At 34.4% G+C, this 17,281-nt stretch overlaps 1 protein-coding gene across 1 annotated transcript in view; it reads right to left on the bottom strand.

The window, feature by feature from the left end:
- Positions 1-17,281, bottom strand: part of ARID2 (AT-rich interaction domain 2) — a 107,718-nt gene that overhangs the window by 29,284 nt on the left and 61,153 nt on the right. Inside the window, exons 4-12 of the mRNA XM_030015070.2 lie at positions 16,221-16,354; positions 15,116-15,334; positions 12,260-12,327; positions 3,289-3,355; positions 2,954-3,204; positions 2,242-2,338; positions 1,952-2,161; positions 1,386-1,553; positions 42-117 (exon numbers count right to left, since the gene is read on the bottom strand). Of these exons, the coding sequence (XP_029870930.1) occupies positions 42-117; positions 1,386-1,553; positions 1,952-2,161; positions 2,242-2,338; positions 2,954-3,204; positions 3,289-3,355; positions 12,260-12,327; positions 15,116-15,334; positions 16,221-16,354 (1,290 nt within the window). The remainder of the gene's footprint in view (positions 1-41; positions 118-1,385; positions 1,554-1,951; positions 2,162-2,241; positions 2,339-2,953; positions 3,205-3,288; positions 3,356-12,259; positions 12,328-15,115; positions 15,335-16,220; positions 16,355-17,281) is intronic.

Genomic DNA, 17,281 nt, shown 5'->3' with positions numbered 1-17,281 from the left:
TTCTTCTTCATTAAAGTATTTGAATAGAACTATACACTTACCACTGACATGCAAATTTCTCGCTGTCTATTTCTACTATTCCTGGTGGTGGAGCAACATGTGGTGCTGTCCTAGAGGCTATGGAGAGTGAGGGAAAGAAAAAAAAATTTGCTGAAACGATTTTTGTTCTCCTGAATGAAGCACTTCATGACTTTCAGCGGTACAGTCTCTCCTGTGTCTGTAAGCAAGGATGTATCCAGCTAAGGGAAGTCACAAAGGTACACTAAGCAGACTACAGATTTCCATCACAATTTACCAAAGTGAAGCAGGACATGCTAAAGCCAGAGCCACCACTAAAGTGCAATCATGACATAAGCACTTAGTGAACGACAGCTTCCAGATTAACAATCATGATCCATGATCTCAGTACTTTAGAGTACTGAGCATGATTTAAGAGTGGCACAGTACTCCACCAGAACAGGCACAAATACACAGCAATTATTTTTCCAATTCTTAAGTTGAAGCAAATATAATGTAAAGAATTTCGTTGCGATGTCACATTGGTTCCTGCTATTCACTCTTGTTCATCCCCTTAGTCGCATTCTTTTCCAGTCACTTTCACTGTGGTATCTGCACCCATTCCAGAAACAGTATACTTAGACATGCAAGCCAGTGTCTGTCGTAATGGTTCTTTCTCAATTTTTTCCCCACACTAACAGCTATGTTCCATCTTGTGTGCACGTGTGGTGTACTGCTATGTGCTTTTATTAGTAAAGACAGAATGAGGTACATGCTATTCCCCCTGACCAATAATAAGTAGCTGTGCCATCAATTTCCAAAGTGCTAGTATTTAATCCCAAAATAAAACTGCAAAAATTAATAATAATTAAAATTTAGTTTACAATTAAGAAAACACTTTCCAAGCTTTAAACAATAGTTAAAATTTGGTTCACATCATAATAAGCTGTTTAGCAGCTTCAATAGAGGCATGATTCTGTGTGTCTGTCATCTCTGCAATTCTATCAAATACTATATGTTACTGCCCAATAATATTCTGTGTAAAACACAATATAAAATGGACCTCTAATTCTCTGCAAATTGTGGGAACAATCTAGAATGGATACTTTTTCTTTTCACTGAACAAGTTAAAATAAGGAGTGTACATAACGCTCAGTAAATTTTTGGATTAGCAACTGAAAAATATTCTTTTAAATCTTGTTTCACAACAGTTTTGGCTAACAACTTTTTATTTGCTTTGTGAACAAGTGTCTGAAAAAGATACCATATGTTATGCATAATGCTATACTTATTTATGTAAATTAATCAGAAACCTACAGAAGACAAAAATCACACATGCCATATAGGTAATTTTGTAGAAGAGTATGTTCTCTTGCAGTGATACAAACCCGGGACACCTGTTGCATGGGCCTGTGAAGAACCGTGATCCATTACTTGTGGTCTGACATCAGGTACTCCTTGCTGGCTAATGCACTGATGTTCAATGAGTTTTACAGCAGTAAGTGCATCAGGTCCAAACATCTGGATGTCCATAGAAACCAGACATACTAATGTATCTAAAGTATTGAATGTAAAACCAACAACGACATTAGGACAAGACAAATGAATGCTGCTGGGACATATTGATTTGCTTTAAAATTGCCACATGCTGAAACAAAACAAACCTCTGCACGCTTCTGCAGAATTTTTTTATTCCCTCCCCGCCACTTCATGGCATTTAAAAAAAAAAAACCAAGAAAAACCCCAAACACTTCCAAAGTTTTAGCTTCCCGAGTTATTAGCATCATCAATTTCTTGAGGACATAAAGAATATATTTTAGTAAAAACTTCCTATTCTAATATCCACCCCTAAGCTGCATACACACACAAGGAAGCCATGTTTTTAACCACTGAACATGATATATTCTTAAGTCTTTTTTCCTACATAAGAGTAACACATTTGCTTCTCCCTTACCTATGCTCTTCTCTACTTTAGCAATCTTTGAGCAAGCCACTTCTCCCATTTCTGTGAGCATGTATAGCACCTCAAGTGCTGAGATTACAAGCAGCACATCTGGTAGCGTGAGATGACATATGATCTCTTTATAGGATTCTTGATCCACATATTCACAAATTAAGACACCATTATCTTCAGCCTTACAGAGATTTGCCAAGATTTCCATGCCTGAAGAACAAATACAAAATAGTTTTAAACAGCAATAATTACAATTCTAATACAACAACAAGAATAGCTAGAGATCTTACCTCTCATTTTTAAAAATCTATCCCTTGACATGAGGCATTTTGTAACAGTGTGAAACATTAGATGAGTAGTTTTGAAATCAACAGGATCCAAAAGAAGCTGATGAGAAAGAAAAAAACCCATATGACTAACACTATCCATATAGTGCTAATGGCTCAAATCCTTAAAATTGCATATTGAAATATAAGATTTAAAAGTGTTTAAATGCAGCACATATAAATGACGTTTGTGTTCACAAAACCAGAACCCTGTGAGCTTTTTACTGTAGCCCCTTTTATTTTGAGCCCCTTCCACCTTTTCTGCTCTGAAGTAGCAGTCTAATTTACACTAAACCCTCTACCACCCCCTTTCTCAAATGTACTATTTTGACACTATGACTAAAGTGAAGAAGCTAGCGTACCGCCTGCAGAATTTTCCTAAATACCTTTCTTCTCACTGAGAAACTAAACTGAAAATTATGCACTACGAATATCTTGTATCTCCCTATACAATCAGTCTTCTTCATGTGATTCTATGTTAGCAAACTGACACGTACAGTCTGTATTTTTGTTTTGGCTCTGAATACTTGTTTTCAAATTGCTATTTACAAATTCAGAGAATAATTTATTTCCTGCTTCATCCAATGATCACGGAAAAAAGTAATTCATTTAATTAACACTAAAGTAATGCTTTTATCAAATTATATTTTAATTGTTCTGTTTTGAAGCACATTACCTCTGCTGCAATATTTCCCAGCGTGTCAAGCCCCAACTGCCGTAGAGAAATAAAGTGACTATGAGCAGAGAGTAGCAGGAACCGAAGACAAGTACGATTAGCTGCCAAAAGTTTAACATTTCCCTCTTCAAAAGAAAGATTACGTAAAATCACTGCGATCTGAAGTACCCGCTGCCCTTCAATATCATTAATGCCCAATTTGCGAGGTGGATGAAATAAGGATTCCCAGATCCATTCTTCCGATGGAATATCTACAAAGTAAACAAATAAATTTTAGTCCTTCCTTTGCTATGTTTACCAACATATATGTATTAAGATTAGTCACGAAGTCTCACCTTGAGATTTGCTTCTGTCAGAAATTAGATCACGAACTTCAATATCTTCAACAATATCCTTCCAAAACTGAAGAAAGAATTAAAAATAGACTTAATTTCTAGGGGATTATATTTACTTAAATATTATTTTTTTTATTTCCATTACATTAAAATATTGAAAAAATATTAAAATAATTGTTCTTTTAAAATTTCCTAGTACCTTGATTCATCTAATAGTAACCACATTTGTCACTCATGGGATGATATGCAAGATGCTCAGTACTTTACATTACGAAAACTCTTCCCTTCAAGCACTAGAAGTACGCATTCATGATCAGCCAACACTACCACAGAAGTACTCTGCTGAAGCACATACTGAAATTATATGGACGGTTTTCCACGAACCATTAGAAATACAGCCATCATAAGTGGAAAAAAAAGTACAGTTCATCCTCCTTCACCTTCTACAAACAGTGAACTCCTAAAGCAGATGATGTTGACTCCCCTCAGTTTCAGTAGATCTTAGACTCTGCTATTAGTGCAACAGTCAGATTTCTACCTGGAAAGACTTTTAAAAGTTTCTGCTTTCTTTTCCACATCATCATAAAACAATTAAAAGAGAGAAGCAACAACCACCACCACTGAAAACCTTTATAAATATAAGCAAAACAGAATGCTTCAGCAGACTGGAATTCAAATTACTTTGCAAATACATGGCCTGATCTGTAAATGGTTGTTACGTTGCTAGTCCTGTTGAAATTCAAGAATTAATCAAGGGATTAAAGTTTGCAAGCTAATAAAAATACACATTGTGATGTATATTCATTTAAAAATATAATGATATATACATTCTAATGTGTGTATTATAACAAAAAACCAAACATTCCTTTGACTAATAAAAATTTATACATTCCTTTGACTCACTAATGAAGTACAGCTCCTCTTTTGGCTATGATCACAGAATAAAACCACAAATAAATCTGGATAAAAAGGGAAGGATGGGAAGTACAACCAGCTGAACAGCAGGAGAAATTTGGCTATGCAAATGTAATTACTAAATTACAGCATTCATACCAAGCCTGACACTACTATTGAAAAATACAATACTACAGATTTTCTAAATTGGAAAGAAAAGAATTTTATTCTCCACTGCAATGCTGCTAAATGACATCCAAGTGCTGTTTAGTAAAGAGGATTACTTGCACAGAAAGGATTATTACCTCATTTTAGCAAAGACAAGAACAGCCAGATAAAAGTCCAACATCTTACTGTTTGTGACAAACAGATTTTTCTAATTAATACTGAGACTATCATCAACAGCCACAGAAGACAAGGTATGCAGGTGAAATTTGCAGAAAGTACTTCATTTTGAGCCACCTTTACTTTTAGAGAAAGAGACTGTTTAAGGAAGAGGTTTCAGTCATTATTTTAAAAAGCACACAGAAATATATTATCTGGAAATATACCAGTCAGTACACACTTCCCTTCAGGATGTTTACTTTTGGAAAAGCAATGAACACAGTAAGCCTTCACATTTCACTGCTACTTAGAAGAGAAACCTCAGAAGCTTTTTAAAGATTAGTTGTTTAATCAGTTAAGGATTTTTAAAAAGTGAATGTTGAACAGAGATACTTAAAGTCTTCAACTTCAACCTGAATCTCTTTGGAAGAGGCTGGAGTCAATCACAATACAATGTTAAAACTGCTGTCACACGTTAAAACAGCATCATCACATTTTGCTAGCTGAACTTCCAATAATCCACTTTTTACCGCTTAATACTTAAGTCTATAGTCCAAAATGAAACATTTAAAAACCTCTGGCAATATAAAGTCATAAAGGAGCAAATTTTTCTGTCTGGAAGGCAAATCATCCTGGACGTGTTCTCAAAGGGACGGAAAATTAGGATTTAAGTTTTTTTCAGATTAAGACACTACAGACACTGCTAAGGATAAAGCCTCCAAGTGCTATGGATAAAGATGAAGACAGGAATACATTGTTGGAAAACTGTACATGTCACCTAAAACTCACAGAATAAACAGATCCATGCTAGTTGCTTGAACAACTGAGAAAGTCTCCCCTTCCTAAAGAAGCAGTCTGTCAAACAGTGCTAGTTGTCGAGACAGGCGAGATTATCTTTTTCAGAAAAGAACAGAACATGGCTCCCTTCTGTAAGTTAAAACGAGAGATACACCAAGGCACCAAATAAAGTTTAGTTACACATAACTGTTATTCTTCAAATTGTTTCATTATACAGTCATGCTGTGAGCGTAAGATGCTAACCACTTCAACTAGAGAATTTTTGCCTCAGGATTACCTAGAACATATGCACAAGCCCTGTTACCTACGTGAAGCACACCAGAATAATGTGTGTCCCCCACAGCCTCAGTTCCTCTGAGTCCTAGAGATCTGGAAAGGCTCTCAAAGCTCTAAGGAAGAGAATCTGCAGGATAGGACATGAATATGCAGACAATACAACTTCAAAAAGAACAATTTAAAAAAATAAGTATTTTTTCTCTCTTGAGTGTTTCCTTCTACATACAGAAGCCGTGTGGGTGATAATGCTCACCAAGAACACTGCTTTACCTGCAGAAGTGTCCCAGAGTCTTTTGCTTGCTCAAAACTGTAGGTTTGCATTCCTAAAGCCAGCATCTGTCATGGGTGTTTAGCAACCGTGAAATGCCTACTACAGTAGCAAACCAGGCTTCCTGTGAGCACTTTGCAGATTTTAAGATTTCAAACATTCTGCAAAAGCTTCAGCGATATCACCAAGGAACTCCAAAATATTATCCAAAAGATAGTATCACCAAAAACCTCAGAAATATTATCTTACATTCTCCATTCAACAAGCCAGTAACCTGAACAGCTTATCAGTAACGTGTTCAGAAATCCAAGCAGCTAAGACACAAACTATTATATGTGGCATTTAATGTACCTGTTTTAGAGATAGGCTGCTAACTACAGAGGGGTCAGGATTTCCCAGGACTTCAGCTGTTGACAAGCATGTTGCAACAATGAATGTACAGACGGAAGCCTGATAATGCATGTATCACTATTCTGAGCTCCAAAACACCCGAAAGCTTTACCATAGAAAGCCAAGGTGAGTTCCTAGCCAAGGAAAGAGGCATCTGTCTCTAATTATTTAGAAGGCAGGACAACTTTCCATTTGATTCCAACAAGCTATCTTCTAGCAGGCACCATAACATAGGAGAGTTGACTATCTCCCTCAGAAAAGTTGCTATCCTGTTCAGGGAATGACAAACAGCTTGAAGCAATACTCCTGTGCACTGCATGTACAGTCATGTAAGGAATTTTAAAAGTGCAGTCAGCCTGGCCTATGACAATCACAAAGTCTCAATCAAATTATCAGGCATAAAATCAAGTTGTCCAAACATTTAAAAAATGTGGGTTTTTTTTGAGAGATGCTATGGCAAACAGATTTCAGCTGACCCCCATATAAATAATAATGCAGAGTCAATAGTGAATACAAATTCTGCATCTTTCACTCAGAGGACTTCAAGAAACCCAAAGCAGATCTCAGGACACTAAAGTCCTCTTCAGAAAGAAAGAAAGAAAAAGGAAAAAAAAAAAAAAAAAAAAAAGTCCTTGATAAGATTTTCAGGAAGGTAAATTGTACTTTCCATTCTTTAACTGGAATGATTAAGCTTGTTAATTACAAAATCCCTTACAACTTAGTAGGGAAAAACCAGCAATAAAAGAAGAATTGCACTTTGTTCTGAAAGTTATCCTCTGTGATTCTGGTGAAATACAGATGCTTTTATGTCTTAGACAAATCTTCACACTGGAATCATGTGTCCTGCCAGTAAATGATCAAAAAAACCACCCAGTTGTTCTTCCACAGCACTAGGATTACCTAAAATGATCTCCATCTTGTACTTCTCACTAAAGGCGTTCAGACTTCTTAAGTTTGGAATTAATCTGCAGCCTCTATTCCTTTTCTTTACAAGGGAAGAGTTGGTCTGAAGCACCTCCTTTTTTGCATTTAAGCAGACCGGTTTGATTGCTCTCAGCCCACTCAACATTTGTTTCCTGCCTAAGCAGGAAAGATCCCCGAAAAGGATGGGCGTGGGCAGAGAATGATGAGGTGGAAAATAGAATTAAATAACCTATATACAATGTTCGCAACCTATCTGTTACAAGACAACAAAGGGCGAAACATGACAAAATGTTTGTTTGCCCAAAGGAAAGGCAAAAGTGGAAAAAGATGAGTTAAGTCAAGCTTTCTGGACACTCCTTTGAAAAATATACTTTTATCACAGAGGCAAGAAAAAAAACCCAATTTAGCATCACAAGCAGTTTATTCCCTGCTTTAAACTATGAACAGCTGCAATCCGATACTACATATCAACAGAAATTAACAAAAAACAATGAAAAAGTGAAGCTCTTTATCAATAGTTATTCCTATATACATATTTTAGATCATGGTAACATGCTGGTAATAGGAATATAAAGCTGAAACTTGGAAACAAACAAACAAAGTTTGACTATGTGACATGCAGATGCTAAGAGATAACGGACAAAGGTAAAGAACTTGATTCACATGCACAATATGATTACTGTCAGTAGCCAAGTTCCTTTGGAAAAAGATGCACAGGATTATACAGAATTCTCTGGAAATCAGATTAACCAAATTACTGTCCATAAAAACAATGGACATTTGAGTCCACAAATCATATAACGTAACAATGATTATGACTACTTATTGTCCAAGAAAAATATGACAGCAACTGGAGTCCAGTTAGCTTGACAGATCACTGTGATAGACAAGAAAGGTGACGTTTGAAAAGTATTTCAGGCATTTAAATGCATAAGGATCTCTCTCTACACACTATCTGAGAAAAATTCAAAAAATAAATGCACAGTAAAGAAAATTATTATTAAACTGATACAAAGAAAAAAAGAGTTGGAAAACAAAATAAGAATTTCACACAAAAAAAAGGAAACCAGAGCAATAAAGCATTATGCAAAGCAATAAAGAAAGCACAAAAACTGCGTAAGCATGGATTTTGGAACTCTACAGCTAGAGCAGGCCTTAAGAAGTCCAAGAACATGAATCCAAATGCTTAAATTGAAGTAAACAGAAATGAATCGTGCATGAAGAAATATAATGCAATCATTCATACACTGTATCAGATAGTGGGTAGCTGCTGGAGACAGGAAACAAATACCTGGAAAAACACTTAAATCTATCTGTTTATAAGCATGCTATATAAACAAGTCACTCTTGAAAGACAAAACTATACTCACAAGCGAACCTTGTTAACATGAGGAAATTCAAAGCAAAATGGAACAGTTAAAAATGGGAAAGCTTCCAGAGTAGATGAGAAAATATCCGAGCAGGATGTCATCAGAGCTTGGGGATGGGAATGACAAAACAAAACAAGGAGATATAAGATGACTGGCTAAATGCCAGTTGTTCCAATCCTTAAGTAAGGACACGCAGTCGTTCCAACCAACTAGAGATTTAAGCTTATTGAGAGCACCAGGAACAATCAAGAGGGGAGAAAGCAACAAATTAACATAGCTATAAGGGATAACAGCAGGTTCAACTAAAATGATATTCAAATTCTGACAATCAAGGGAACAGATTCACTGACAAGTAAATACATTTGATTCAGTTTAGAGGGAAGCACTGTAGAAAGTGAGAAAATACACAGCGCTGCAGATAAGATAATGGAAATTACAAATTCTCCAGTTTTTTATAATGCAGTAAGAATTGGGGGGAAGGGAAAAAATTTTTAAAAAGGTAATTGATTCCCTCAGAGTTTAGTATCAAGAAAACGCATTGGTTTTCATCATCACCTTCAACTGGAACAGTAGTGATGCTGGAAGACACAACTAAACAGGCAAGCTCCTTTGCTCGTCAGTATGATGTTACCAAACTAGTAGACTGTTCTGAAAAAATCACGATACTGCATATGTAAAGTAGAATGATTTTAAGTAAAAATTAGAGAACAGCAGAATATAAAATCAAAGTATTGGTGCTGAAACAATTGACAATTCTTTATGATAAACTAATACAGAACTCAAGAGCTGACTGAATATCAAACAACCAACAGTTACTGTGTACATATTTAAGGGTGGGAGAAATACTAATGGTGATGCTGTACCACTCCTAGCGTGCAAACGTATAGAAGAATGAAGAGAAAAATAATGAAGAAAAACATATGGCCATTTTTGTTTACTGAAAACTAATTTAAAAATACTAATATTAAGAGACTAAAAATTAAATCAAGCTTATTTTAAGCAAACATTAAAAACTTCCACAAAACATTTTAGTATACATACATAATTCTGAAGTTACCCCCAATGCCTGTATAAAGACACTGAAATACAGAAACTAAACGGCTCTAAAAAATGCAAAGTTCCAAGTTTATGTTCATATAGTCCAAGAAGCAGAAGGAAGAGCTTGGAAAAAAGTTAATAAGGGTAGCTATATAGATGAAATGTCAAATATTCTGAACATATCTCATAGATCATTTATATTTGTTTCAGTGCATTTGAAAACCTATTTTCAGCTAACAAAGACTAGGAGTTCAATGGGGTTTTTTTTGTTTGTTTGTTTGTTTGTTTGGGGTTTTTTGCATAGAACTGACATACCAACATTGAAACTGACATTCAGTTGCCAAGAATCCAAGTTAATCATTTCTCTATGAATCCGGAATTTAACCCTGAATATCATTTTCAGAACAGCTTCAAGATTTCTAGTATTTCTCAGCTCCACCCCCCCCACCCCCCCCCCCCAACCCCAAAACTCCAACTACAGTCTGAGGGTAACAGCGCAAAATCCACTACGGTCTGAGGATAACATTTACAAACTCAACAAAATTTCTATCAATTCAATTCCTGTTAGTTTAGAATTCATGTGTTTAAGAAATTGCTTTCCCCACCATACTTTCTATGAATCTCTAACATTCGTGTGTTCATGCCATCACTATGCTTTAATTCATAATTCTGCATTTTTCCTCTCCCACTTAAAAACTCTTTTCCATTTTCATCTTTACACAAATTTCTAATCTGTTGCCATTATAGTAGAGAAACTGGAAAGATAACCTTACAAAATCAAGACACAAACAACTGGCAGCAAAATTAAAAAAAACCAAATAAAGAAGAATTTTTAAAAAGATAATGTGAACAGTGAAAGGAGGTACACACGTTCAATAGCCATACTATTAATCTTAAAGATGTAAAAGCAAATTTAAAAAAAAAGATACACAGTCTCTACCCTGCTAACCATCTCTCTCTCTCTCCTATGTCATGAAGTCCCATAATGCTTCCCCCAATTTCTGTTTTTGACACAGCCACAGCTGCAATACAAAATAAATTACTTCCAGTAGTAGGGTCAAACAAATGCTTGAAGTAAGATGTTCTGAAAAATCTGGATTCTTGGCATTAGAGATATTTTTAGATCTGGTGTTAGTTTCTGACATGCTTTCATTAGTATTTCACTACAGAGTGGTACGATACATATTGTAATGTTAAAAAATAGATCTTGGAGAGCATCCAAGTTTCTTATTAGTAAACCTTATTGCAGTTACAGTGGTTCTACTTAACACTTTGTTAAAAACATTTATCAGAACCATCTGTCCTTATCTATCACAATTACTTAAGTTTATATAATTAATGAACATATAATAAATTAGAATTCTGTGTAATTTTAAATGTTTACAGATCTAGACATGGCACTTGTTGCTGTTCTAGATCAACAACAGTCTGTGACAGTTTAGGGTGAAGTCAACACAGAAGTGCTAAGTGCTTTTACAAAAAACCAAAACCAAAAAAAAAACCCCAACCAAACCAAACCACAACCTACAGTACTTCTGGACATATTTTTCAATGGAAAAAGGAAACAAAGATTATGAAGCGTTATTTTTTACACTTATTTTCAGCACATTTGAACCACATTTTCAAGTTCATATACTAACAAATATGAGAGCTTACCTTTTTTGTTCTTAATTTTACCTAGGAAATTTTGGTTAGGGAATCTATTCACTATATTTCAGCAATACTTAACTAACACTACTATGGTCCAACTTGTCCCAAAATTGAGTTACATAAAAATAAAACAAAAGAGAAATGGAAAAGACTTGTAACAAATATTTCTCTATAATACTGGTAAAACATTTCAGTATATGAGATGATTAAGAAATTGAGCAGAAACCCAGCTATGAGTTCATAAGGAACTCAGCAGCTTATCTCTTCGCATTTTTACTTAATAAAAAGCGTAAGTTATCAAAATATATTTTAATCTAGCTTTCTTCTATTTTAGCCACATAAATCATCACCTGAAATGCAATTTAAGGAAATTGTGTATCATAGCAAATATGCTGAAATGTCAAACCTCTCTCAGCTATAATATATTTCATGCTCTCATTCACCTCAAAATGCTCACCTAGAATAAAGGGGAAGCATTTATACGAAGAAACTTTAGTTATATTTTTATCTTATTTCATTACTTGTACAGTAGATCATGCCCTCTAGTGGAAAGATAAAAAAGCCTTGTGCAAAAACAGGTGAACTGAAACAAACTTGCAACATTGCTCACTTACTTAGATTTGTCCTATGCTTCTAATGTTATGACTTAATTTTCATAATCCAGAATGTTTCTTTACTGATCATGGTAGTTTAAAAAAAAAAAAAAAAAAAAAAAAAAAAAAAAGCGCATTGTTTTCTCTTGCTAAATATGTTGGCCAGTTTTCCTTTTCCTCACATGTATTAGCTTTCTTACAAAAAGAAACACAGAACCTCTTTATTCATTTGCCTACACCTGTTTTGGCTTAATACATTTCTTCCTGCTTATCCAAACATTTTATGACAACTGTGATTTAGTGTCCTATTACATTTAAATCAAAGGAATAAAGTTGAGAGTAATTCTAAAGACATATGCTAGTATATCTTACAACTTTCTATCTTTTTAAAGAATTTGATACCCACCATATGCAGTTCAAAATTATTTTAATAATTTTTAAATTACCTTAACAAAATCTCTATCAGTTTTCTCCTTCCATTCTTCTCCAAATACAGCAGAAAATGATCCTAAAGCTTTAAGCACAAAAAGCAGAATTTAGTAAAATTTTTTAAATGAACATTTTTGTTTTGACTTTTTACTAAACCATAAACTAAATAAAGATTCAACAACACTACAGATTCTTCCAGTGTTTCCTTTTCATTAAAAAAAATCCTGCATAAACCAACTGAAATTTCTATAGTCATTTAATTAACTGCTACTGCAGTTTTACAGTTTAAATTGAGAATAAGTAGTCCATAAAGAATAGACTAGTTTGTGAACCCTTTAAAAAACACATGGGAAACTTCTCCATAGCTCTTTTCCAGAAGACAAGATGACTGCTCAATTTTCAACTTCACATCAACAACTGTCTTCTATGTGCACTGTGTAAGCTGTAAACACTACTTTAGTGATTAAACAAATTCCCACTCATGTTTTCTAAAAAACATAACAGTAGCACTGAGATTTTGACAGCACTCAATTCAAAGTCAATATTTAACCAGGAAGTGTAATGGATGTTCTTGGGTGTTTGGTGGAGCCACTACCACAAACTTTCTAATCATCACTCCTTGAAAGTAGCAAAGACTCAGTCAATCTAACTCAGAGACTGAGTCAGTCCAAAAATAAACTCTACCTTACAGTAGTTCTGTAATGAACTAATCACGTTTAAGTTACACTTAAACATTTTGGTTCATTAAGTTTTATTGTTTTGAGCAAAATGCTACAAATCTCAATTCCAAGACCACATCAGCTTTCAACTCATAGAATCCAAACCAAGGCTTATGCAGCACTCCAAATTGAAGATACTATATATACCACCCAAACCCCTGGGGCTGCCCCATCACCTGCAATTGTAATTGTCATCACAAACTTTAGGGGGGGGGCGGGGGGAAGCTGAAGATGTGTTTTTCTTGTTACCTAGAAACACTGCATTATAAATACTAACAATGATAAAACCTTAATTATAGACAAGCTAAATCTAAACCCCATATTACATATAGTTAATCAGCTATCATTTATTTACACCTGAAATTATTGTGACAGTATTTTCATACCACCCAAATTTGCTAATTATAAATTTCATTTAATCACCAAACCTGACAGATTTACCTTCATTATTTATAATAAAAAAGCATGAAGTATTTCAAATTGAAGTTTCATGCTTCAAAAATAAGTAAACACACACGCCCTTTCTTTCCCCAGTTTGTCCCAATTAGTCCTCCTAATGCCGCTAGGACACTCCCTGGATTTATCCCGAAGATGTAATCAGGTAAGATAAAAATGAAATTTTCCGCAGAGAATGAAAAGACCAAGCTCACTACATGCTCGTCATTCCTCTTGGCTTTACCTCAAATATTTTTCAAAATAAGAAGTACTAATTCCACAGACCAGCTATGGAACAAGCTTGTGCTCAGAGTCCAAGTTAAGCACTCAAGAAAATACTCTCTACCTTTGCAACATCCAAAAAAAAAAAAAAAAAAAAAAAAAAAAAAAAAAAAGAAATAGCAATTCAAAACTTGATTAAATTATTCATAAATGCCTAAGTCCATAGAAGTTCCATCAAAAGAACAGGGGAGTGATGGTAAAATCAAAAATCTAGAGAGCAAGCATCCTGGAATCACGAACATGCAGGACTAAGTTTCCCCTTTAGCTTCCTTTCAAGTATTTTTCTTTGAAAGTTCTTATGACCGGGCTAGATGCAGACACTAAATGACCAAGATCTAACCATACCTGAAGGGCATGGATACAAATCAAAAACTTAACAGAAAAGCTGGAGAACACTAATGAAATATTGCAGGGGGGAAAGCTACAAATCATTATGTAGAAACACTAATGATTAAAAAAACCCACCAAACAGTATACAATGTCTAAGACTGATTCTTCCCCAGAATTTTAAAGCAGAATCTCTGACATACCATACTATGTTTGTGCTTACACATGCAAAGTAGATTTATACCCAAACAGATATGATCATCTGTACTAGCAGACTTAAATATACTTAGCTGAAAAAGCTCATTTGAGCAATTTCTTATGGTGGTAATTTCTGAAATTCAGTATATAAAAAAATCAGTACATAAAAATCAGTAAATACTTCATCCTCACCACCATGAGACAGGAGCTATGCTGTTATGATTTTAGGATGGTTTGGGTTAACTTATTTTTTTCCCCTCTCCTTGACAGAAAAACAAACAAGAAATTAATAAGGAACAATTTGCCATGGAGGTCACACTGAACAAGTCAGAAGAATTTATTTCACATACTGAAGTATTTTGGTGGAAGAGTCTCTCTTAAAATTTATGTGCTAACACATTAAGTAATTCTGAAAGTCAGATTAAGGTTTTTATCCCTTGAGTTTTGTATTCTGAATTTCACTACAGTTGAATGTGTAGTGAAGTATCAGGATAAAAATCTTAGTGGGTCACTGTTTTCAGACTGCCCTTTTTTAATTTTTAAATTTGTGACTGCTACTAGAAAAGAATTATGAAAACTCAGCATGGTCCTATGAATTCAGAAGAAAGCAGTAATACACTACAAGCAGATGGAGATTCAATGCTGTAAATTTGAGCATCTTGAACAATTTATCACTGAAAAACTAATTCTTACATTTTACTAAACTGTTAAACAACACTGTTTTAAATTACCTAACTTAGAAGGCATTTGTGATGTCTGATAAAAACTAACTGTGGACAAGGTAAAAAGAAAAACTAGATGTAAGTATATTACAGTGCAATAAATTATAAACATTTTCATTAACAACGGTTGTGAAAGATGCTACAACAGCTATTGACTCTTTCTGTTGCAAAAATGTTGTTATATACTTACTGTCATCAAACACCCCAGCATTTGCAAGCAGTAAAGTGATGATTTTAGGGTCCTTTTCAAGCTGCATAACATGTTTGCTTTCATTTGAAAGAAGAGTACATACATTAATTGCAAAGTCCACTTCATTTGGGAGTCCAGATAACAGTGAAAGCACCAATTTATTATAGTCATTTGGTGAGTTTAAGTCCATAGACAGCCCATAGCTTTGACGAAGGTAATCTAAATAAGAAAAAAAACAAAACAAAACAAACAAAAAAAACAAAAAACCAAAACATAAACCAACATTTTCACAGCTAAACTAATTAATATTCAGATTATACATTAAGCAATATTATTACGAACGATAACTTTTTTAAAAGTTTAGTAATAAGGTATTTTGGGTTTTAACAAGTTTTTACAGTATTCAATTTATTTTTTTCCATTAGTCTTTGGCCAAAACGCTGAACACATTCTACTTAGCTGTGTACCTTTCTAGTTAGATATTAATTCCTTCCTCATCTCCAGAATGCAATACTGCAGTATGTTCTCCCAAACAAAAGCTTTGAAAATGCAAACTTTAATTAAAGCAGTATAGAATTGTAATACAATTTGGAGTCGCTTTCTACACAACGAATTACACATCCATTCCACAGAGTCCACCAGCTTCTGATTTGTTTATTGGTTCAAGATTGATACTTTGTTCTCTAAATTACAATGGTGTTGATTCTGGCTCCTTACGCGTGTGCTTTATTCCTCAGATTTTAAAGCTTAATTAATCGTATACTCAATTCAGGTATTTGGCTCTGTAGAGAAATGACTGATGTGACAGAAACACAATCTGCAAATTTTCAAGGTATGTTTTTTCAAGACAACTACTTAGCCCTGCTAATTAGAAAGAGAAACACTTGTAAAGAAGAGAAATAGCTTTTCTTATTTAGTTTTGGTTAACAGTGGAAAGGTTTTTGAGTCTATTAAATTAGCAATTTGAGTGACCTACAGATTTGATGGTTTTAATAATACTGTAAACTTATCTACACACTTATTTCTGTACCCTGTCGAAACACACACACACACACATATGTATATGTATGGAAAAAAATAGCACTTTTTTTCCTTAAAAATTTACCTGACACACTGTGTTGCTGGTAGTTATAGGAAGTTGGAATTGCACCAATAGGAAGTTGTGGCTTTGGATTGCCTGGTTGTACCTCATCATCCTCCTCCCCAAAATGATGGACTTTTTCATACTTTTCTAGATAACTGAAATTTAAAAAAAAAAAAAAAAAAAAAAAAGGGGGGGGGGGTTGAATATATGTAGTACAACTAAATCCCCCAAGAGCTGAACTGCCGAAGAAAATAAACTGTACAAACATGGAGATTTACTGGATACAATAGTCAAAGTGATATAAAACATAAACGTGAGTCACACTGACACTAGGCGATACAGAAAATGCAGTTATGTGGAATTATGGATTTAGATATTAAATTTCTTCACATTTCTCAACAACAGTCCCTAGCTAAATTGCAATCTGTTGAGCCCTCTTGTGACTAAGTCCATTTTACCAAAATCAGTTTTTGCTTTTGCCATCCAACTCTGCAGGTAGAAGCATCATAAAAATTACTCTATGCAGATTACCAATACACATACTGAGGTCAAGTCCAGAAAAACACTTATTTCTTTTTGCCTGACCTAAAGAGAAACAGTATACCAAGCCCTAGCAATTACACAAGAGTAAGAGAATTCAGGGATACCGAGGGCAACAATTCAGGATCAGAAGTTCTGAGCCATGGCTGCAGCTAATGATTATTGGAAATACCTCCAAACCCCTTAAGAAAAAAAAAAATGCTGATATACTGTACACAGAATGGACTGCAAGCACACAAGTTATATATACCAAAAGTAAACAGTCAAACAGCTTGGTAAATTAATTATATCAATTAACAGTTAATTTAGCATTAAAAACCTTAACTTTCAGAACTTTCTGCAGTCCAATATATAAAGTCAACTTAAAAGGCCCACTGTAGCCTTGACTTCACACTGATATGTAGCTGCTAAACCCTTAATGAAATTATGTCAAGATCACAAAGCTACCTAAATTTACAAACTTTCATTGTGCTGAAAACTGACAATTCAAGTCAATTAAATCATAATAAAAACATCGTATAATCGGAAAATCATTTAAAACA

The sequence above is a fragment of the Aquila chrysaetos genome, chromosome 5 (genome assembly GCF_900496995.4).
Source record: "Aquila chrysaetos chrysaetos chromosome 5, bAquChr1.4, whole genome shotgun sequence".
NCBI classification, from domain to species: domain Eukaryota; kingdom Metazoa; phylum Chordata; class Aves; order Accipitriformes; family Accipitridae; genus Aquila; species Aquila chrysaetos.
This window is presented reverse-complemented; position numbering and strand designations above follow the sequence as displayed.